The sequence below is a fragment of the Eleginops maclovinus genome, chromosome 13 (genome assembly GCF_036324505.1).
Source record: "Eleginops maclovinus isolate JMC-PN-2008 ecotype Puerto Natales chromosome 13, JC_Emac_rtc_rv5, whole genome shotgun sequence".
Lineage (NCBI taxonomy): Eukaryota > Metazoa > Chordata > Actinopteri > Perciformes > Eleginopidae > Eleginops > Eleginops maclovinus.
This window is the reverse complement of record NC_086361.1, coordinates 15,569,327-15,593,101: the sequence shown is the minus strand read 5'-3', so window position 1 is coordinate 15,593,101 and position 23,775 is coordinate 15,569,327. Positions and strand designations below refer to the sequence as shown.

General features: G+C 40.6%; 1 protein-coding gene across 3 annotated transcripts in view; it reads left to right on the top strand.

The window, feature by feature from the left end:
* Positions 1–23,775, top strand: part of elmo1 (engulfment and cell motility 1 (ced-12 homolog, C. elegans)) — a 93,633-nt gene that overhangs the window by 52,759 nt on the left and 17,099 nt on the right. For all 3 annotated transcript variants that reach the window (XM_063899431.1, XM_063899432.1, XM_063899430.1), the window contains exon 16: positions 13,803–13,939. In XM_063899431.1, coding sequence (XP_063755501.1) covers positions 13,803–13,939 — 137 coding nt within the window. The remainder of the gene's footprint in view (positions 1–13,802; positions 13,940–23,775) is intronic.

The following is a 23,775-nucleotide window of genomic DNA, read 5'->3' as shown; positions in this document are numbered from 1 at the left end:
ACACACTCTTTCCACTCTAAGTGAACTGTTCTCACTACTTCTTTACAATGAGCACACAGATATTAAAAGAAATAGTTCAGGGACTGCTTTCCCCACAGAGATGCATTTACTTATGCCCACACAAATTCAAACATCCCTACAAACAAATACACACATTCCCTCCCTGTGAGGATGAAAGCAGCCATTATGCTCAGTAATTGTGCCGCCAGGAGTTCATTATTTAGTGAAGCACCTCGCCCCCATTCAACCCCTTTCAGCCTAATATACCGCCTTTGGGAGGCACACTGCGCAGAGAAAGAGATGCTGTGCCCGGGTCCGCTCCAAATTGATGTGCCCTTTTCATTTGTCTTTACTTGTTTAAATGGCAGAGTTGGTCTCAGCTACACTCCAGACTGACCCCTGCTGCTCCCTGTAGAGAGGGAGACGACATTCTGAGCTCAGTTTTAAACCAAAGTGCCCTTTTCATCGCTCATGTTTTTTTTTCTTTCACAGAAGATTTAGTTGAGGCTGCATAGCAGGGTTCTTTACTCTGGTCTGCAAATTGCACACAGGACATTAGACTTTAAGCCATGAAAATTGTGTCTATTGGTATATATGTGTCCTCTAAATTGCTCAGAGAACTGCCGTCCAAATGTTCTCCTCTGTCCTTAAGATTGCTGATAAAATGCCAGGCCAAGTTTCAATTCAAGATAACATCATACATAACATGTTGCCATTTTCCAGTTGTATTGTATCTCTGCCCGACTCTGATCTAATGCAAAATCTCTTGACCTTCCACATCAAATTCGGAAGCGCATGGGATTTTGATATTTTATGAAACCACAAAGATGGTGCCAACTCGTTTTAATACCAGTATAGTTATCACACAGATGTAAAGTGATCTGTGGAGACAGGTGGATCAATAAAGGGTTTTAGTCGAGCTTCAGGGACAGGTAGTGTCTCATGTGGTGCAATGTGAAGTGAACTCACATACTGAGCTTTAGTTTTTAATATTTCTTTGTTCTTTATTCTGTTTGTTTTTGTGCATCGACTTGTATCCTTGTGATGCTTTTTTTCTGTACAGTGTCTCAGGGCTTTGTTTTTATTTAAAGTGTCTCATTAGTTTTATCCAAATATGCTCCACTGCCCATGCCCTTTTGATCTTCTCTGTTAGCGAAACCAAATTGCTTCGCTTTAGCCTCCGTTAGAAATATAGCTTTGACCTAATTCATTTCCTAATGCAGATTAAAGGAACCAGTCTTGTCCTAAAATGGTACAAAAACATTCTCTATCTCTAAGGATGTTATTTGAAGGCTTATGCAATATAAACTAAATCCCTAGGATGAATGCCAGGCCATCAACATGAATAAGACTTTGTTTTTGAAAGCCTGTTTTGTTCAAATAAATCGAGCTGGATTTCACATAACTTATTTAAAAGATATGAGCAGAATGTCTCAACCCGACTGACAAAATTCTGCAGCAACATATTGTTGCCAAGTAAAACGCATTATTATTGTTATTCATATTAGAATGTGGCTTTTGTTATGGTATGACACGAAAAGTTCTCTGCACTATTGAATGTTGGAGTTGAACCGCAGCAGTGACCTTGACTTTTAGTTCTGGGGCTTTTTAGTCCCAGTGGTTGTATATTGTCCTCTTTGCTGAGGCTGTAAGTCCAGGAGATTGAAAATACCATTAATATTTATGATGTCGTATTGTGTGTGTGTGTGCGTGTGCGTGCATGTGTGTGTGTGTGTATAGAATTGGGGGACAGATACGAATTGGAACGATGAATCTTTAACCTGCAGAGAATGACTTATCTGTATGAGATATTTTCTGCAGCACATACACCTGATATTGAACATGACAGGATTAGCATATACACAATTAGGTCATCTACAGGGACACAGTTGAAAAGTTACATGCAAAGGGAATACGATAAAACAATTCCCTTCGCAGGAAGTCGCTGGGGACACGAGTGGGAGAGTCGACATTTTGAAAAATTCGTATTCACCACGAAACAAATCCTAATGTTCCCATCCGTCTCTGTCACAGCGTCCAGTAAATATTTGCACACACTTGCACTCCCAGAGCTTTATATACATCTTGTCCTTATGGGAGGAAACCAGTGTGTCCCAAAGCAGTCACAAGCTGCACTGCGTCTTCTCTTGTAGAGGGCTAAGTGCATTTTCACACACACCCCATTAGCCCTGCGCACATTAACATGCACTAATGAATGAATGAGTAGGATGAATGTAACATGGCAAGGGCCAGACAGGTGTTGTAAATTATTGGTGAGTAACGGCTGATCATTAGAAGAAGTGTGTGTTTGTGTGTGTGTATGTGTGTGTGTGTGTGTGTGTGTGTGTGTGTGTGTGTGTGTGTGTGTGTGTGTGTGTCAGAGATGGAGGGGCATGAGCGGACATTTTCCCAGAGGAAAGCAGGGAGAGAAATGAGACTCGGCCTCACTCCGACTGTCATCGCTCGGGTTGACCTTTCAACAGCGGCACAATGGAATACATGACTCTAACGAGGATGTTGGAGGGTGTGTCTGTGTATCATTTTTATCAGTCCTGATAATGTGGTATTTCAGAGAAAGACTAATATTAGAAACTGTGGTGAATTATTAAGTTTAGTGTAACAATGACATTTTGGTCCTCTCCTCCTGTTCCACATAGGAAGTAAACTATTATAATATGTTGCCTGTCGGTTCTTCCACCACTTTACTGCAGACTGAAATATATTCGCAACTATTGGAGAAATACCTTTTAATTTGTACGACGTCAAATGGACCATGTCACCCAATGGTTTTGGTGGTTTTCTTATTTCTCCCGGCACCATCATGAAGTTGACACCTGTGTATTTTAGCTGTAGGTCTAAAATAAAAGCAGCCATTTATAGTTTGAAAGAGCACAGATGTTGCCCATAACATTAAAAGTGGCTGGAAGTACCACAGTGATTCAGCACGCTCAGCTAAATTAAATTCCTCCATCATTTTTTACTATTCACACCTGTGTGTTTTTACTGCGACATTTTTAATGCTATCATCCAATCAAAGCGTCAATGTATCCAATACTTGAGTTTATTTGCACATACTTGCAAAAATACAACCGCGAATTGGCAAACGTTAGCATGCTAGCTGGACGTCACGTGTGTGGCATCCTTTTGATATTTAATAGTGCAGAACCTTCTGTAGTTCTCCATGAAGAAGTCAACGTTTTTATTAAAATAATACCCATGGTGAGGAAAACAAAGCTTTTTTTCAATTCCCCCCTTTTCCTCTCCACATCCCTTTGTGAATAAAAGCAGAAGAAAGAGATAGCGGATTAATGGTGACTGTATTGATGCCTTAGTGGCTCATTTGCTCCGTGTCTTTGTGAAATGCCAGTGTGGCTCTTGCTGAGGCCAGACACACTCTTCTTGTTTTCTCACGGGGATGAAACACAGAGGGATTTTGGATTTGCCGGTAGCCTGTTGAAGTTGCCTTTCTTCCCTGCTTGCCCCTTCAAGCTCTGTCTCTCGTTTTATTTTTCTCTTTCTTTGAGCCTCCTTCTTATTTTCCTCTCTGTGGGTCTGAAGAACATCTGTCCCTCTCAGACTTGTAATCCTTTCTCTTGCTTTCATGCTCTGGGTTTCTCTATTTCTATCCCAAGAAGTTGTCAAAAAAAAATGCACCAATACACGAACAAGTAGCATTTTGCTTTTTATAAATGAATAATAAAGAAGCTTCTTAAGAATCAGCCATGACGGGTGTCTCAGCACTCTTTCCTTTTTTGGATATTTTGACATCCTCTGTGGTTGTTGTTGAGCTGTGTCATTTCTATGCAGATGTGGTCTGGAAAAAGGCTATACAGGAGCTTGTTTGGTTGAATCAGCTGTCAATGCTGATGAATTCTTCATAATTCACAACACCATCAAGGTGTCACTCTCGCTCACCTTCCATAAATTCATTCCCTTTCAGTTTCTCTCTTCTCTCAATCGTGCCTCAGTTCCTTAAAGATTAATTGTCCCACCGTGTTTCTGCTGCAACACAGCGCTTAATGGAATCTGTGTAGGTGAGGCAACGAGACGAGACTTTTCAGACTTTCCTTTTTAAGCGGGCCCATAGAATATTTATGAAGTTATTCAGAAAGGGCCAGGCAGCGTGAGTAATGGCTCTGCTTGATGATTCACAGCGTGGCATGTCGTTGCTGAGATGGAGAGCTGGGAGGTGAGCCATGGCAGGTCGGGGCATGGACACACACATGCTAACACGTGAAGCTCAACAACAAAAAAAGCAGACCTGTGCATGTACAAGAGCACACATATACACTCACACAAACAGACACACACAGTGGCAGATCTGGACAGGCTGCGGACTAACAGTCACTTCATGTCCTCATGATTGTGTCTTCCATTATAGAGCCGACAGCCAAGGTCAGAAGAGAGACAGACATCATGTGGAAAATATGGATTGATTTTTTCTCTGTGGGTGTATTTATAGTATTTTCTATATTTTTTACTTTCACATCTCTATTAAGGTTCCTATCTTCCATTTGGTTTCAGAGAGGAAACAATGGGGTATTGCAGAATTAGGAATTAAGCATTTTAAAATGAGTTGTAAATGGTATTTATACATATTGATTTGCCGTTGTCACAGCAGCAGATGTGAGAAATAAAGACTAGAATAATTGCCATAAATCTTCTTAAAATGACCTTTAAACTCTGATGTGTCAGAGAGGCTTTGAATTTAAGTGTGTCTGTTGTTATTCTTTTTGGCTTTTGGTAATAACAAATAATAATGTATGTTAGAGGTGATTTGTTTTCCTTTTCCAAAGACCCCTCACATATCCCATCAACAGCCAATACAAGAAAATATACAGGTCACTATGCGCAGGAAAACCCATCCAATTATTTTGTATAAAGTGAGCCCATTTTGGGTTGCTGTTAATAATTGTGTGTGTGTGTGTGTGTGTGTGTGTGTGTGTGTGTGTGTGTGTGTGTGTGTGTGTGTGTGTGTGTGTGTGTGTGTGTGTGTGTGTGTGTGTGTGTGTGTGTGTGTGTGTGTGTGTGTGTGTGTGTGTGTGTGTGTGTGTGTGTGTGTGTGTGTGTGTGTGTGTGTGTGTGTGTGTGTGTGTGTGTGTGTGTGTGTGTGTGTGTGTGTGTGTGTGTGTGTGTGTGCACACACCTGGAGCATAGGTGAACCAGTTTTTTTCAAACCCAGCAGGGGATTCAGATTCATCCAAACTCATTAGCTGGACAACTCCCACTGTAATGACATTTCTAAGTTCCCCGCTGTTCTGTGATAAACACACACACACACACACACACACACACACACGCAAACACCCACCCAGAGAAGTGTCACAGTGTGAGATTGAAACGCTGGGATGTGTTTGGACTGGCCCAAATACAGTTTTAACACACTATATGCGGTCTTCTTCTGTCCACACTCAGTCGTGGTCAAAAGGAAATGTTATGTTTGGGCTTGCAGTCTGACATTGAAGAGTATATGGCAACCAAAATCTCAGAATCTCAGAATCCCAGAGTGTGTAATTATTTTTCAAATGTGTCAATCTAAATGGGTTATAAAATGTGAAGAGATCTCCAGTTGTAAAATAGTTTTGAATTACATTTCATCACCATTTTTTTAATCATCTGAATGAGATTACTGGGTTTCTATCTCTTTACAGTATACATAACATTATTGACTGCTGAACCTGAAATGCATCTCTTATACATTTACTGGACGTTTAGTAGACACACACTTAATGGGAGGTTGGAGATTTTTGTTATGTTTGTTAATAATAATGTAGTAGATCCGGCAAAATTCTGATGAAAATATGATTGTTTGGGATGAAGTTGGGCATCAAAGATTGCAACGTAAATGATTCCGCGTAATTATTTAAAAACATTTAGATTAATTTTGTCATGAAAACCTACAACTCATCATAAAAACTAAAAATAGATCCACAAACATCCACCCTTTAAACATGTAGAGGGGTAGTGTTTCAAACTTGATTGAGTTTGAGTAGAGTATCTCTTTAAATAGGATGAATTATATTACTGGCCCACTCAGAGGGATGTTTTACCCACACGCTGACAAGTCATTATGTAATCTAGTAATTCATATGACATGAAGTTGCTGAAGGCAAAATATGAACAAGAAAATGACTGACTAAGCGTTTGCTTAATAAATCTTGTGTTAATTTTCTGTATTTGTCTTAAATCACTGGCACTTCTTAATCGTTTTTATGTATCACGAAGGACATGCTGAATTATAGTATATCATTTACCTTTCATGATATGTTTGTGTCCTGTTTGATTTATAATCTTCAGTGAGCTCCATCTGTAAGCAGTTGCTTCCACTAACGAAGTATCAGTGGGATGAGAATTTATGTCCGACATCAAACATTACTATGCTAATGATCCCATTTCCAACGACTCGTTAAGTCTCAAGGTTTTAGCTGCTTATCCCTCCCTTAGGTCTCCTTCCATGATTCATGTGTAAATCGGAGGATGGCGAGGGGAGGAAAGGCCAAGCGAAGAATTTCAAGTATCCCTCAAGTCGTGACATGAGGGTCTTTTTTGCATTCAGCAACCACTTCACCAAGTTGTCGGTTTCAGCCCTGTGTTAAAAGAGGGGAGACTTCTTAAGGGTTTTACACTTTGTAGCCTCAGGCATTCACCAGCAAAGGTTTTTAAAGTGCACAAATAACAACAAACTTGACAGATAGGTGCTTGAGAGTCTCAAGTTTTAAGCATCCCTTGCGTTTTTCAGACACTCCTGTCCTTTGTCAGTTCTCAGCACCCCTTAGCAGATTGAAATAGTGCGGGGGATGAAACATCGCCAAGCCCATGGCAGCACTGCCACTTACTAACATACTCCGAGCTTTTCAGCTGTAATTTACCATCAGACTCTCGTCAACGTGTCTGCTTCAAACTTTTTTTCTCAGAAACTATACACAGTGCTCTAAACAAACTGAATCCTTTTTCCTGAAAGGCCTCTTACTAGCAGACCTTGTCAAAGGTGAAATCAGACAAAACACTAGCCTTTCACTAGACACACACTCACAAACACTAAATGTATGTGTATAATGACCCCACTCCATCTCTAGTTCTAGAAATACATCATTTATGCACATACACAGGCTGTGTTTGTGTGTTTTCCCGTGCATGTGTGTATGTGCATGTAAGCTGGAGACTTTTCTGTTGTTTTGTTATGATTATGAATAATTCTGTTTCGGCATTTGGGCTAACTCAGGCAGCTTGATTTTATATTTGCATAAGCGTGACTCACACCGTCTGATTAGAGATTTTCCTTCAGAAGAGTCTGGCATGATGTGCATATAACGTAGCTCCCATAACTGATGTATTGAGCTATGAAAAATACGAGCTGTGTTAATGGTTTTAATGAGTGCCTGAACTAGATGCAGTGGCCTTATTGTATTTGAGAAAACATGAGTCTGTGAAAGCAGATGTCCTCCTAAATTTGTTGGAAACGTGTCCTTGTCCAGAGTGCTGATGGATTCTCTACTTGCTTCCCTCAGTCTGATTTTTTTTCTTTTTCTCCATCTGCTGTTCTGCCTGTTCTCCCTCCTCCTCTCTCCTCTAATGCATCTTGACCATTGTCGGGGGCTGCGTGATTTAAATGGTTTAGTTACATAATTAAAAACACAGAGGAAATAAGGCTTTGGATTTTCCCAGTTTTCATTTGTCTAATCACGGTCCAACATATTGTTTTTTTCTTAAATGGAAAAGTTTTAAAAAAAGATTAAAACCAATAATACAATGCTGTTGACAGCTAGTAGTTTATGTTTTTAGCATTATATTGACTCTCCTTGAACCAGTGGCCTCATTCACATCACATCAATATTTACTGATCATTAGTTTCAGGCTAGAGATACTCGACATTTTATTATAAAACCCTGTAAACCGATTTATGAGTTCACATAAACTCAAAACCCCATCATTACATTTTAAGGTGACATATTTAGCCAAAAAACTAGTCTAACAGAGCAAGATGTAACTTAGAAGGTGAAGTTATCAGTCTCCCCGCTGAACTCGAGAAATAATTATAGTTGTGGTGTTCGCATTGCAAGCCAATTTGATATATTTTTTGGTGTGAGTGTGAGTCATCTCTTTGTGTTGAACCAAAAAGTGTATTAAGTGAACTAGGTATCTGTATTTCAAAGTGAGGCCCCATTTATTTCAGTAATGGTTTCTTTGCAGACGCAACTTCCATGTGCTACATGTTTGTGATCTTATAGCACATGTATGTAAGAATCGAGTGCTTTCGACACACAAAAAACCTATTGTTTTCCTTCTCTTGCAATGATTGAGCAAGGAAATACATTTCTGGACCCTAGAGCATCAAGCGAACTGCAATTTTAAAAGTAGCTATTATGACAAAATTGCTTTAAAATTCAGTGTTGCTCCTGGGGACATGTTAAAGTGTAGATTGATCTTACCCCCATTTTTTCTCCAACTAGAGCAGCACAGTCAGTGAAAAAGACATTAAATAGATAGGTTGGATAAATGACTTTTTTTTTTACCTGGCGTGAGCTTTACTGTACATGCAACAGCATCTGGTGTTGTTTGCCGTCGCATGGCTGTGGTTTGCTTCTCTGTGTACCTGCTGTCTTGGCATACTGCACACACGCAAACAGTGACTGGACCGGAAAGATGGTGCTGACGCTACTCACTGGACACAAACACACACACACACACACACACACACACACACACAGTCAAACACACACACACACACACACACACACAAATCACACATCACACACAATCCCCTTGCCACAGTGGGACGTCAAAGCATGCTGGTATTTTAATTAAAGTGAGATTGACACTTTTCGCTGTTTATTCATCACGTGGCATAGCTGCAAGGTGACTCTGGGGTCGTGTTGAATACTTTATGCTCATGGACACACATACACATAAACAAGTACACACTGGACCTTGACAGTGGCATTCAGCCATCCTGTTTTTCTCTGTACTTTTAAAGAGATGCACACAAACGACACGCAGCTTCATACACTTTTGACAAACATGCTTAGTCACCTCTCTCTGCTGTAGGACTCATCTGGTGGTCAGTTGAGTAATTGGTTGTCGGCTAACGTCACAGAGACCTCATGTTGGATGGGCTTTGATCAGAGCGTGTCAGACGCCAGCTGTCGCACACTCAGTCACAGACACATTAGCCGAGTCACTTCAGGGAGATGACCGTAACCCCTGACCTCAGCCTAGCTACACATCGCAGGAGATGGATAGATGAAATGGACTTGAAACTTGTCTCTAACCACAGATGCGTTCACATCATATCGGTCAGACATTAAGCACTAGCAACCGAGACAAAAAAAAGGCTCCTCTGTAAAAGTTTAGAGTCAAAAGTTTGGTGAATTTCTAAACCCAACATGCCTACAAAGCTTCCATTGCTGGCAGTAACCTCTACCTAAAATCCAGTCTTAGTTTTTAAATGATTGATTTAACTCACTGAAAAGCTAGAAAATCATACTTACTCCCTCAAGTTGTGTTTTTAAGTTCTTGCATCTTATCTGAGCAGCAGGAAAAATAGACATTTATGTTATGAGGATGTATCAAAACAAAGGCAGACAGTTGTACCACTAAATCATATCTATTTGTTTCCATGTCTTAGTGAAATGTAGTCACAAGTGTTGCACCATAGCCAATGTTCTGCAGATCCATATGGGCATATGGTCCGGCATAACCTAAAGTGTTCATCACAGGGTCCTGTTACCTACTTTATGGGTGGTACAGGCTCTGAACATCTGGCTGTGCAGATGGATGAAAAGCATACAGGACAAATGAAATCCCATTACAGCCAATTTTCCATCCATTTAAATTGTCTGCTGTGGTCCGATATGCTCGGCCAAAAAGAGTCATAAATTGTGATTTTAAATTGAGTCTTCATATCTGCCCCGCTGCTTCCTGTAATCCAGCTACATGGAGAGTACAATGTGTGTGTGTGTGTGTGTGTGTGTGTGTGTGTGTGTATTTGTGTGTGTTTGTGCATGTCCCCGGCTGCGTGAATCATCCACCGAGAAGTGTCAGACTCCTCAGGCACTTGATGTGTCAAATCGCCCACCCCATCTCCATGACCATGTTAGCCTGCCTGTGGGAGAGAAGGCTGTTCCTCAGCAGAAAGGGAGAAAGGCAGAGAGGCATTACATAACCCGTTTCAACTAATTAAGAATCCAGTTTAGTCTTTTGGAAGTGCTTAGCTTTATGCTTCTTACTCATTTCAGTAACGTGGATCAAGGCACGCTGCAGTTCTCAACATTTAATTTTGTTTGCATTTAAAAAATATAATTTTAAGTAACAACAGCAAAGCTAATAGACCAGTAGAAAGTGCTGTTATCATACAGCTAAACTCCGGTTGCACTACTCTCTGGTCACTTTTCATCATTAGTAACATGAGATTATTTTACAGCAGCTTTTTCCTTTGAACTGCAAAGACAAACCTACTTTGGCTGCGTAGAAAAGATCTTTATTTTAGTTAAAGTGAGCATTTTCTTCAGATTATCGACATTTAAAGGTGATTTTTTAAAACTAATTTAACTTCATTCATCTGAGTTTACAGGGCAGTAATTGCACTTCATGAAAATAAATGAATACAGCGCATCATGTCACTGCTAAAGGCAGAAAACAATAACTTAAACAATAACTCTTAAATAAATAGGTCAAGGAAAGGCCTCCTAAGGGTCCAGAATATGCTCCTTCTATAGCTTGAGTATTATTACAAGCCTTTGTCCCCTATAGAAAAGAGATAGATATGAGGTGGCTTCACTCATAAATAGTGCCTAATGGGAAAACGATTTGGATGATAGATTGTTATATTAAAATAAGTTTTCCGATGGTTCCCTGTGAACAGATATGCACACATGATGACTGCAGTCAGCCTCAGATTAAGGTCATGTGCAGCCTTATGATTTGGGGCTGAGTGGCGAGGAGCTCTATGTTTTTCTTTTCTTCAGTACAGCCTGTCCAGCTACTACAGTAAGCCCCATCAGTTTGTGTGATGGGTGTTACGGTATTTCAATGTATAGCAGGTGTTTGTATGTCATCATTGTGTCAGAAAACGCTGAAGCATTGCTTTTGAACAGAAAAAACAAGGCTAGTAAGGCTTAAAGCAATAGTTACCTAATCACAGTAACATGACTTTGCACTCTCACAGTGGCCTCTCCATTCAGGCAGATAATTTTAAGTGCAATTGTGCAGTGGTGAGAATGATTCAGACGTGACATTTGAGATAGCTGGAAAGCAGCTAAAAAAAGGAAGTACTGAATTGTTGATTTCTCCCACTCCTTTTGGACTATTTTTCAGCAAAAATTATACTATACTGTACATTCAAATAGCGGGTTATCCTAAAAGGTTCAGTCAGTGTTGAGATGGTATTGTTCCCATTGGCATTGAATTTAAAATGGAACAGCAGCTACTACTGATTATCACATTTTCCAGATGTTTGCATCAACATTTAATGAACCACTGAAATGGTAGCCCTTTTAAACATCCCCCAAGGGTAGAAATAAAAACGATTAGGCCTATGAGATAATTGAAATCTAGGGTGATTTAGATTATATATTTGTCCCATAGAGATATGAGTATTACACCATCACACTGCGTTTTGATTGCTTAAACACAGAGCAGCTGCGCCCAGATTCCCCCCTCTTAAATAATTTTCACAGCATGGATGATTTCTGTTTGTTTGATGAAATATTCAGTGATCCATGCTTTGTTACCATTTGGTTAAGCTTGCCATCAGAGTAGTACAATGCATAACACGGTTTGAGAACTATTTTGAGCATCAACACACTTTTTTTTGTCCTCTTCGCTGTGCTGCTGCAGGTCAGGCTGAGCACTGCGAGAGCTAATAAAACTGTCCGAGACTCAGCATGCCTTGCAGAAGCTGAGGATGGAGGAATTTCTGCAGAGCCTCATGAGACTGCTCACTGTCTGTATCCCCCAAATAAGCCTTGACATGTAATTCCCCTCACCTTGCCACCTCAGGGCTGTGTTGGTCCTATCAATAAACAGCCCATTTAGCTCAGAGGTCAATCCAAACTTCCGCCTTTCCAACAACTTTTACTGGTCCGCCCCAAAGGATATACATTTTTTTTAAATTCACCCTTTCGTTTTTATCTTTTCCTGTATTTTTTTCTCTACTTATCTCCCCAAGGGCAATATGCTGTTACGTAACCAGCCAGTCAGCATCTGTTTTGGCTCACCTCAATTAGCTTTCTGATTGACTACCGGCACTGGTAGCACATCCCCCCGGATTTTCTCCATCTCACCCTTCCCTTAAATCTTCCACCCATCGCTCCAAATCAAGGCTCAGGTCATTGTGCCCATGGCCAGCGGGCATCTCTCATTATACTGTGAAGTTTCAATTGCTCCCTTGCATCCAATTTCATGGCTGCTCGTGGTGGGCCAGTGCCCCTGCTGCTCCGTTCTGAAACTCTTTAAATGAAACAACCCACAGCAAGACGTCAAGAGGGAGACAAATGTAGTTCAAATGAATGTCAAGCCTTGTTATTTTACATCCGGGTTAATATGATTTGGGCACTCAAGAGCCCTGGCTTTCCCACTTCCCTCTAATTCTTATTTCAAACTCACTCTCACACAAATAGTGGGAATTGAAATGCTTCTGTTCACTGCTAATAGAGTAAATAAAGCACCTCTGGCCCTGGAAAATGAAAAATCTCATCTTAATCCACTTGAATAGTTTTTGTTGTCACAATTTGCCACCAAGGGGTTTTTGGTGTTTGAAGTTGATGAGGAGCTACATTTTCAACAACACACAGCCATTCTTCGTTTGGGAACTGACAGTCATTCTCAGTGGCTGTTTTATAAACCAAACAAAAAAAACTATAAAAGCATCAACTTCCTGTCCTTTCTGTAATTCAGAAAGCTGATAATCTCTCATTAGCAGTGTCACATCTCTTTTCCTCTACATTAAGTATTCTGTATATAAATATAGTCTAGCAACATACGGTTTGTTATTTATTCATTGAAACTAAAGAGCTAGAGTCACCATGGATGATCATAAACAATACTTCACTTTAAGTGTAACACTGAGCCTTTTAGCAGCAGGAATCTGATTTCATTGGTTACATATTGATGTTTACCTGCAGTAGCAATGTGTACGGGCTGCTCGGCCCGGTTTGGTTCAGGTCCCAGCTAGGGGCCACATTTCTTCAGGCCATCTTTCATACTTAAAGATCGAAGGCCACCGTATGGTATGAGTCGCTCAACAGAGGAGAGAAGTAAAATGTAGGGGAGAGAAACTTCGAGATGCAAAATAAAGAAAAAAGAAAGATTTTTAAAGGCACTTTTGAATGAGATACAGAAGGACAAGAGCTCTTACATCTCTTTAAACAATTCTTTTGTGCATAAATTAAGTAAATAACAAACATAATTAACATTAGAAAACAACAACAAATAACATTCAGAAAAACTGATGTGCCACAACGTGCTGGATATTCAGATGACACCCTGTAAAAGCAATCCGGGTCAGTGACAGATGAATCAAATTGAATTTCTTTATTTTGCACCATAAAATATAATAAACTAGAAGGGCACTCAGAAAGCACAGACCTTTATATAGCCTTTGCAGACTATTTCCATGCACAACAACATATATAACTCACTACAGGACAGGAAGGGAAAAACCCTAAAAATCATAATAGAGCCTCTTTAACTAGCTCAGTTATTTGTTTTGTGTTTTAACAATAAAGTGGGTTAATGTCACTTGTTAACAGACTAAATGAACTGGTATCAGCTGTGATTTAAACTGCTCTTTCTCTTGTCCACAGCCAGTGAAAACTGCCACGACTTCCACCCCATGTTCTTCACCCACGATCGCTCCTTTGAAGAGTTTTTCTGCATCTGCATCCAGTTGCTAAACAAAACCTGGAAGGAGATGAGAGCCACAAGCGAAGACTTCAACAAGGTACTGTGTTTGCGTGTGCGTGTGTGTGGAGAAGTTGAGATGAATAAAGATCCTCTCTTTGTGCCATTTCCAGGCTACATACTGATTATAACTAGGCTTTGAGTTTGTAGTGCACTTGATGCCAGAATGCGTACTAAATTAGTTTGAATTTTGGAGTGTCTTTTTGATGGACTGGAAAAAGGGAAAACACATTTGAGACACGGATGAGACAGCTCCAGGAAAACTTTTTAGTACTCTTTCAAATCGGAAATTGGCAGTATTTTATTTATTTATATTTACCTGTTGATTTGGTGAAAGAGCTTACATATTTTACTCACTACAGATCTTTACAGAACTGGTGCAACATCATAAAAAGATAAAAATTAACCTTTTATAAAATTCTACTACTATAAAGAATGATTTGTTACATGTTATCAGTGCAATGGATGTATTGTGTATAGGTTGTTGTAATTGGCAGCTTCATTGCTGGTAAGGTTTTAAAATTGAGAAATAGCTAACCAAACGCTTAGATTTGTCCATAAAACAATATGATTTATAGGATAAATTCATTGCTTCATTTTCTTTTTTGTCAAGATTAACAAATTTGTTTTGATAGTTTAAAAATGTTCCTAATAGGGGTTTCAAAGTCCTTGTATACAGTCACAGCACCGTAGGATTTGTGCCATGCTTTATTGACTCTGCATGGTTGGCACTGGCATGAAGCTCACAGCTCCCTCTTTGCTTGCAAAAATTATTTATTAATCATATCTCAAATTCTGTTAGTAATCACAATGGCATTGCTTAGAGTGCCATGCAAATAGATAGCCTGATTAAGGTGCATAGACATGGAAATGTCTTTTTCATGTTTGCACAGATGAACATGCTTTAGGCGTTTCCTTTTTAAGGGCTCAGATTGAGAGCGGTAACTGCACACACATCTCAGGGGCTTCTTAGAATTAGAATTTTTCCTATATTGTTTTTTCCCCCATTTGGATATGAAACATTAACCGCGTCTATTAGCAGAGCCACTGATTAAACAACTACATCTTCATTTGGAGATGATTGGAGTGTGGATGAAGATGAAAAGCTTCCTGTAAACTGGCTAAAGTTGAGTCGGCTCACACTGGAAATGTGTGCCAGACGGTGATAGTAATGGGGTGTTTATGACAAATATTGTATGTTGTGTACTCAATTGGGCATCAGATGTAGCATTCAGCAGATGCCGCATCCCTTCTCCTTTTATTTGTCAAACTAATTATGATTATCTTATGGTGTCAAACACCCCGTGTCCAAGTTGTGGCCTGAATGCTTTGCTCATATTTACTGACTTTGATCAACATTGAAACGGTTCCTCACACATAAATGAGTCAGTCCTCACCTTTATTTTGCTCTGCAGGTCCAATATGTCACACTACAAATGCAAACACATTGTGCTACATCAAAGTGACACTGTAATAGATTTATTCAGCCTGCAGCTTTGTGGAAATCACATTTATAGAGTTTATTTAATTTTTGTGGCAATGGAGTGATGGTTCCTGTGCTTAGATGAAGTGCTGATGGAGTTGCATCACCCACCGTTATTTCCCGATAAGTAAAACGATTGATGACAGCAGGTTTCCAGATGAACCATCTTGTCATTACAAACAGAAATGTGTGCCCAGAAGCAAGATGTTTCCTATAGCTTGACTCAACTTTCACAAATTGATTCAAAGTGACTGTAAAACATGTTGTTGTTTGATCTACTGGAAGAGGCTACAAATGGACAACATTACAAGATCGTAGTCGAAATTAAACATCCTTTGTAGATGTTAAATCCACCTACGGTCTATTGAAGTCTTCACCACAATCTGCCTCTATTTTTGCCACTCACTTAAACAATGTGGTGGAATAACTTTTTGGTTTTGTAAAATCGGAGCTGAAAAATCTGAACATTTTTAGTGTGACAAAATGTTTTAACTGATCATATGAAACTTTGATAGATAGGCCCTGAGTTATATGACCATCTATAATAGGCCTGAAATGACTAGCAGATCTCATGTTCATCTGCATTTCCAGCTAATCTTAGGGGAGAATTCAGCACACTCCTCCCCTAGCAAGCAATCCTATTATCCAATCTCATCCTTCAGAACCCTCCCTTGAAGGTGAAATTTGGTTTCGATTGAGTCGGGATAGATGAGGCTTCCCTTGCCTCTCCCTCTCTCCTCCCTACCTCATCTTTCATCACATGGTATCTTGGGAGTTTGAAAATTCAGCAGCAGCTTGTCGATATTAAGACTGTTTGCTCTCGAGGGCTTCCTATCAGCTAAATGGTGCATGCAGAGCTCTGCGCTTCCAGCCACTAACGCTGAGTGTCTCAGTTTGTATCCGCTATGAACTCTGAAGCACTCTGGGGACCATCAGCCCCTCTGATGATGTCTGATAGTTGACATTTTTTACCTAATTCTGTCAATGATAAACTGAGCTGTTTGTCTTTAACTGAAACAGTCATTGACTGCACATTTCATAAAATAAAATGATGGAGAGGGTTTCCCAAAAAATCACACTGGAAAGCTCAGTGTGAATCCCAATAAACCACAAGTATTAGCATGAGCAGATAAATATAGCAAATATTAATAATGACGAGGGGAATGTTATTTATGGGGTCAGCAAAGTAAGTGATTAAATGGGAGGGTAAAGAAAAATCAACATTTAGTGCCTTTTGCCTCTCTGGCTATTAGGTATGTCTGTGGAAAGCCAAATAGATTATTCAGGGTATAATTAGGAGTGGAATTTAATCAAATCCTTAAGATTAGATTTTTTTTTAAATTGTAAAAGTAATGATTTAGGGATCAACCACCCTCTGGGAAATGTAAACAAAGTTTTCGCCAACTGAAATCCAAACTGTTAACCAAATTTACTATGATAAATAAATGCGTACGCCCCCAAGTTTGAGACCTAAGGAGTATAAAAACATTTTACTGGAAGAGAAGAAAGACTTTCTGAAAGCATTTGGAGATAACTAAACAATTAGGATTTTTATGGACAACTGATAGGGACAAGATAGATGGACTATTTTGAATAAATACACAAAAAAGTAAAGTAAAAAACTTAAACGAATGAATAAATGACCCTAGATTAATAATGTCATTGCTAATACTGATTTGTATTAACATTGCTGACTCACCTCATGATGGATGGTGCTGGCAACAGAGGCCGTAATGCATAATAGTAATGCTGTTCATCCCCTGATTTTAATCACAGTTATTGTCCGTTTAACTGCGATCCAATGGGCCATTCAAACTGGCTTACTGTCTTAGGCAATCAGTCATGTAATTGGTTATTTGGGTCTCAGTCGACTTAGAAATAAATGGTCTTTTCTGGGAGGGTGTCTGGATGAAAAATAGGTTTTAAGTAGTCATTACTCATTGTTAGAAAAATGATAGTTCATAATTATATTAACAAATGTGTTATGATGTTTGGTAAGCAACAATCTTGCAGCTCTTTCTCGTCTGTTGTCCGTTATTATAAATGCAGTGCTGCGTTCTATATATCATGTACATATAGTATATGACGATATACCCTCTGTAGGGTGTGTGGAAAGATAATAAACTGCATCAAAGATATTGCTGAGGGTGTCCGCTTCAAAACCCGGCTGGCTGTAAGGCTAGATTTCCCTGAAGCTCCCAGAGTGGCTGCCGGACACCGACAGCACTGAGCTTTCTGAGGTGTGGAATACTAAAACACCTCATTGGGGTTTCATCGATATTTGGATGTGCGCCGTGGCCTTCAAGTTTGTGAGCATTTCTTAAATGCTGAAGGCTCTCTCTCTTCATGGCTGACTGAGCATGTGCCCTGCACACAAAGACAGGAACACACACACGCCCACGCATGAATTTATGCTCATTACAGGCAAAGCCACACAGGCTTAAATGAAGCTTAAAAACACTGTGGCACGCACGCATGCACACACACACACACACACGCGCACACTCACACACCGTGGGGTAGCCAGTATGTATTCTGTCTAATTTGCTTTCAGAATATAGTACTTAGTAAAAGAAGAATGTGTGTGTGTGCGTGCGTGCGTGCGTGCGTGCGTGCGTGCGTGTAATGGAGGAGAGTCTGACGCTCCCAGGGCACAGCTCCGACCGTCAGGCAACCGTTTCCCCTGTTTCCATAGCAACCCCTGTCCAATTACCGCTGCCGCGCTGCACTACTCTGGCTCTGTATCGGTAAGATGGAGCCACTTCTCCGCTGCATGTGAACACGCTTGTGTTTATACATGTCTCTGCTTGCGTGCGTCCATCAGCCTCTTTCTTGAACGGCCGCCTGTCGTCTTTACATCCAAACGTCTGTGATGAGAGCTTCTCCTCCTCTACCTCCCCACCGGAGGGAGAAAAAAGCCTCCATCTCTCTCTGCTCAGGCGCTTGGAGGAAAAAAAATCCCTCACTGATGTGGCGGCTTGCAGCCACTCACTATACCCCTCCTCCTCCTCCTTCTCCTCCTCTTCTCTCATCGCTCCCTCGCTCCCCCTCCGTCTAACCCCCCCACCCTTTCTCACACACACACACACACACACACACACATACACACACACTTATCATGTGATCCACTTGCTAAGCCACCATTGGCGTCTCTGATCGTGGCGTGTGTCCAATCAGGGCATAAGCCCGGAGATCAACATAAGCGAAGCTGAGCAGGCTGGCTGATGCTCTTAGAGTCACAGAGGGAGGGAGAAAGGCAGATAGGGAGGAATACAGAAATATCATAATACAGGGGACATAGTAAAAAAAAAAACAGGGAGTTTGTTGTTAGTTTTTTGGTTTTTTTTAAAGGAGATTGCTAGAAGAGAGACTCAAATAGGAAACCTGAAGGAACAAACAGCCAAGAAAGGAAGAGGCAGAAGGAGGAGGTGCACGAGCTGTGTTGACAGACGAGTCTTCCCTTATTGTGGCTAGCGCTAAAGCTAACTGTCCACAATCAGCTAGACCACTCTTCCAAGGAGCCATCTGCTCCCTCCATCCCTGTCTCCCGTCGGGCGCTAAAAACTCCTTCTCTGGCAAAAGGACAAGGATTCAGCAGTCACTGTGGAGAGTATCGCACCACACTTTGAAACATGGAGGTGACATGTAAGTACCAAGACTGCAAAAGAGAAATGGAGAGTGTTTTTTTTCAATTAGCATGGATGGATGGATGGATGGATGGATGGAGCAAGGGGAGGTGGTAGTAAATGAGGATGAGGGACTGTTTGTGTTGTTGCCTGGCTGCGGAGGAGGAGGATTGGAGGGAGGAGGGTGGAGAGAGAAGAGAAGAAAAGGCAGGGATGGAGAGGATGGGACAGGGGCAGAGAGGAAGAGAAAGAGGAGGGACAGATGGGTCCATGTAGAAGGACTCAGAGCGCAGCCTTTCATTAAAACATAATCTGCTAGAATACAATTTGACCCTCTCCGGTGCACACCCTCATCAACGTGTGAGTGTGAGTGTGAGTGTGTGTGTGTGTGTGTGTGTGTGTGTGTGTGTGTGTGTGTGTGTGTGTGTGTGTGTGTGTGTGTGTGTGTGTGTGTGTGTGTGTGTGTGTGTGTGTGTGTGTGTGTGTGTGTGTGTGTGTGTGTGTGTGTGTGTGTGTGTGTGTGTGTGGTTGTGTGTGTGGTTGTGTGGTTGTGTGGTTGTGTGTGTGTGTGTGTGTGTGTGTGTGTGTGGTTGTGTGGTTGTGTGGTTGTTGTTGTGAATGGGATTACTCCACTTCACCAACACCCACCGTTTGTCACTAGAGGAATCCGAAGCCACCACCACTGATCTCCTCCCTCCACATTGTCTCTCACAGCCTTGGATGAGCTTCAACCGGTGTTTTAGCCAGAGGGGGTTTGACACAGGATTAGAGTGGGGTCAGCCCCGTACTGTAGAGCAGGAGTCTGTGAAATACTGCCAGAACCTGATTTAATTTGTTTTGGACAATACACAGTTCAATTGTATCCACTTACTGTCCTTTTAAACTTGGCTTTGAACAGAAAGACTGTATTGGCTGCGAGGTGGCCTACTCTATTGATTTGTGTTGAATTGTTTCGATTCAGTTAAAAGACAAAAATATCCATATCATACAAATCAGAAACATTTGCCTGGTGTAGCTTTTCGAAATGTATAGATGCATTGCTTTTCCCTGCATTATATTACATTGCTATTGATATAAAAACGATTTGAGAATGAAAATTAGGGTGGAAGAATTATGATAGCTGTTTTTATAGTATTTTCTGACATTTATTATCAAATAATGAATTCATTTGAAAGTAAAAATGAAAGGATTACTGGAATAGTTTGATGTTTTGGCGAGAGTAAGATGAGAAGTTCAATGTCACTCACATGTGTAAGTTCAGGACAGTTTAGCATAAAACTGGAAACATCAAACCTGGCTCTGTCTAAAGAGAAACAATCTACCTACTAGCTCCTCTAAGGCTTACATTTTATATATAATTTATGTAATATATTTGTATTTTTTACCATAATAGTAGTAATTTTCAGTCTTTATGATAAATTAAGATTACCATGTTCCAGATAAAGATACTGTTCTGTACATGTTCACTAAGAAGGAACAGTGTTGTGTGCTTCAATGTCCTTTTGAAAGTTCTTTTAAAGGAAGAAACCTTGAACCTGCTCACCTCGCACTTCAGCTGAATAAACCTTGCACAGATTTGAAGCAAAGCCTTTATTTTGTTGTTTTAGATATTTCATGTTCTGCTCTGGTCTGCGGTGATACAGAGGAGAGGAGATAATCTGCTTTGTTCTACCATGTTAGAGACTGACCTGTCCCATGTGGGATTACTCCCATGGCAATCCACAAAAAGCCCCAGCAGCAGCAGCAGCAAGCAGCAGACCGACCCTCTCATCAGACATCAAACATTACTCTATGTTTGGCTACTATTAAACAACATTGCATTTTGTTAGGATGTGTTTCAGCTCTTCACAGCAAATACATCACAGATCAATCAATGCAAATAAATGCAAATGATTTCTGCCTCTGCTCTTTAGCAAGGGGACAGTTCCTTCACTTCGCCAGAAGGTCAACATGCACATGCATACATGATTAATGATATGGGTGCTGATGTGTCCAGTCAGACGTGATGTGACAATGATTTCAGACAGTGTTGCCAAAGGTTTTGTGTAGATACCATCTTTGGATTTCAAGAAACAGCCTGGGACAGTGTTTCTTCTGCTGCACAGGCTGCGATCGCTGCTGTCGTGCTTTGCATGAATCGGTTCATCTATGACTCGTGTCAGGATACCGCAAACAGCCCCCTCCCCCACTCCTCTCCTGCAATGAAACCCGCTGGTTTCTTATTCCATATTGGTTTCATTTACTTCTACACATCCTTCTTTACCTCTTTCCCTCCCTTATAGCCCTTTCTTCTTCTCTTTCTCTCCCTCCTGTGGTCTCTCTCCCTTTTTTCCACCTCCTCATTCTTGTCTCTCGACCCCCCTCCACCTCTTTTGTTGAATTCAGACAGGCTATTTATATCTCTCTGCCTGGCTGCCTCACCTCCCACTTAACAAGGTTGGCTTTTTTTTTTGCACGCGTGTATCCTCGGACAGTGCGTGAAAGTGTCTGTAAATGCATCACAATAAATTGGGGTGTTTGTTGTGTGAACCTTTGTCGTTGTGAGTACAGTTTTATGACTTTGTTTTTGTTTTCTAAAGAGTTTTTTGTAGATGAGTGTGTAGTGAAAGAAGAGTGTGAATTGCCAATTTGTGTGTGCTTACACAGACTTGTTTCTTCTGTGCATTAGTTTTTCATGAGTGTGTGTGTGTGCCTGGGGGGGGGGGTCTCTGATCTTAGGCAGCGGTGAGCTCACTAATCAGACCAGAGAGATCATCAGCCATTAGCATCAAACCATCAGAGCTGCATGAGCAGAGATGCAGAGCTAATACTTTGTTTTGTTGTGTGGCAAGATAATGATACTGCTATCCCATCCTCACAGCAGCATTGGAAATTAGCAGGGGAAATGGTTTCTTGTCTTTTGGTTTATTTATTCATCTATCTATTTATTTATTTATTGACATCTCTTTGTTTATTGATAGGTGATGTGCATTTCTGCGAAAAAGAAAATGAGTGTGTCATCATTTTTTGCACACCAGTCCACACGGTATATACTGTTGATTCCTTGCATGACATTTCTCTAGAAAAGAGTTTGTGTGTGGGTGTGTCATATTGTGGATGTGTGCTGGGATAGATCTGATGTAGGGCTCGTCTGATAATCCAGCTTTGATTTATCACTGCTTGTGTGTTACATTTGAAGCACTTCATCTGTCATTGTGAGGTGTGGACGCATGTAAGGAAGATATTTTGTGCCGAGTTGTTCTCTGTCTGGGAATCACGGCTTATCTTGGTCTACCTTCTTTCACGCAACAGTAAAAAGGCTAGAGATCAGTTAGACAAAAAGCCAGACTCAGATTAATTGAGTTACTCTCTCAGGGTCTTGCTGCTGTGTGTCAGACCAAACGTATCAAAGCTAGATAAATTGTGGAAAAATACAGAACAAAATATGATTATAAAAAGGAGCTATCAATAATGTCAACCCCTGAATCCAAATGCTAATGGTAATTGGATCATTTGCCGCAAAATCTAGAGAAAAACCTGCTTAGTGTCGACTGCTATGGCTTTTGCAGCTCTCTCCCTAATCAAAAAGGGACTTTGCTCTTTGCACTGTCAAACTTTGAGTCACAAAGCCCCGTAATTGGCCTAAAGCAGCTCTTTGCATTATTCATCTCAAATTTGACTGACTTCAGTTTTTCAGGCGGCTCCAATCGGATCCAAAAAATGCATTAAAACTGATTTTTCCAGACAGAATTTCTTGCTGTCATCCATCATGGGTAGACTCTAAGACAACAATCATCCCTGATGGGAGTTATTATACAATATATAATGAAATAATACCAGTTGTGATGTCCTTGAATGGATGTTTAATCACAAACCAATTTACTCATTCCTCTGGGACAATTAATGCAGAACGTTCATATTTCCTGCAACATTCGTGTCATAATAAAACACTCATTACTGCAAAGCTGTGCACAAGCCAAGGTCAACACTTGGCTTTCATCAGCATTTCTTGACTTGCCGTAAATGGCATTTTCCCAGGCGACTTTGCAACAGCCGGCATCAAACCCTGCCTCACTCATGCAGAACAAAGAGAAGGATTGATCCAGAGAGGTCTCCAGATGTACTTGATTTTGTGTGTGGACACGGGAATATTCAGATTTGACTTTGTCACTTGTATTTTTGTATTCTTTTCATTGTTGTAAAGCATGTGAGAAAGGGAATGTGTGTGTGCGGTATAAGTGTGTACATTGAGTATATATATCTTGCCTACAATATAGTATGTGCTGTTCCCTGTGGTGCAGTAGTGCTGTTAAAAAAAGGTCCCTTAGGCATACACTAATAGAGAAAAAGTGCTTTTAAAGTCACATTCACCCCTTACAGTACCACTCAGAAAAACTAAGATACAGTGTCTCGTTACATTCCAGCTGTGTGTGGGAAAGATGCATAATTTAAATGTTAATGGATGAAAGTACTGCATTTCCACTTAGTTGCTCTCAGCAGACTTAACAGAGAGCCATGACGGGGTTGTCAGCAGAGTCTAACAAGAAAAGCTGAATATGCTAAATATAATCTGGGAATCTGTCTGCAGCGTTCACCTCTTGTTCTTCACTTTATGAAATGGCACTCCCACGCTGTCTCTTGTTTGGCATTTTATAAAACACGTCAAGCCGTGTAAAGGTGCCACCACATTAATGCTTGAGATACAATTATGAATATTTAGCATTATGCTCTGAAAGGTTATTACTGGGTTTGCAACTAGCCATTTTTTGCCATATAAAATAATAATGT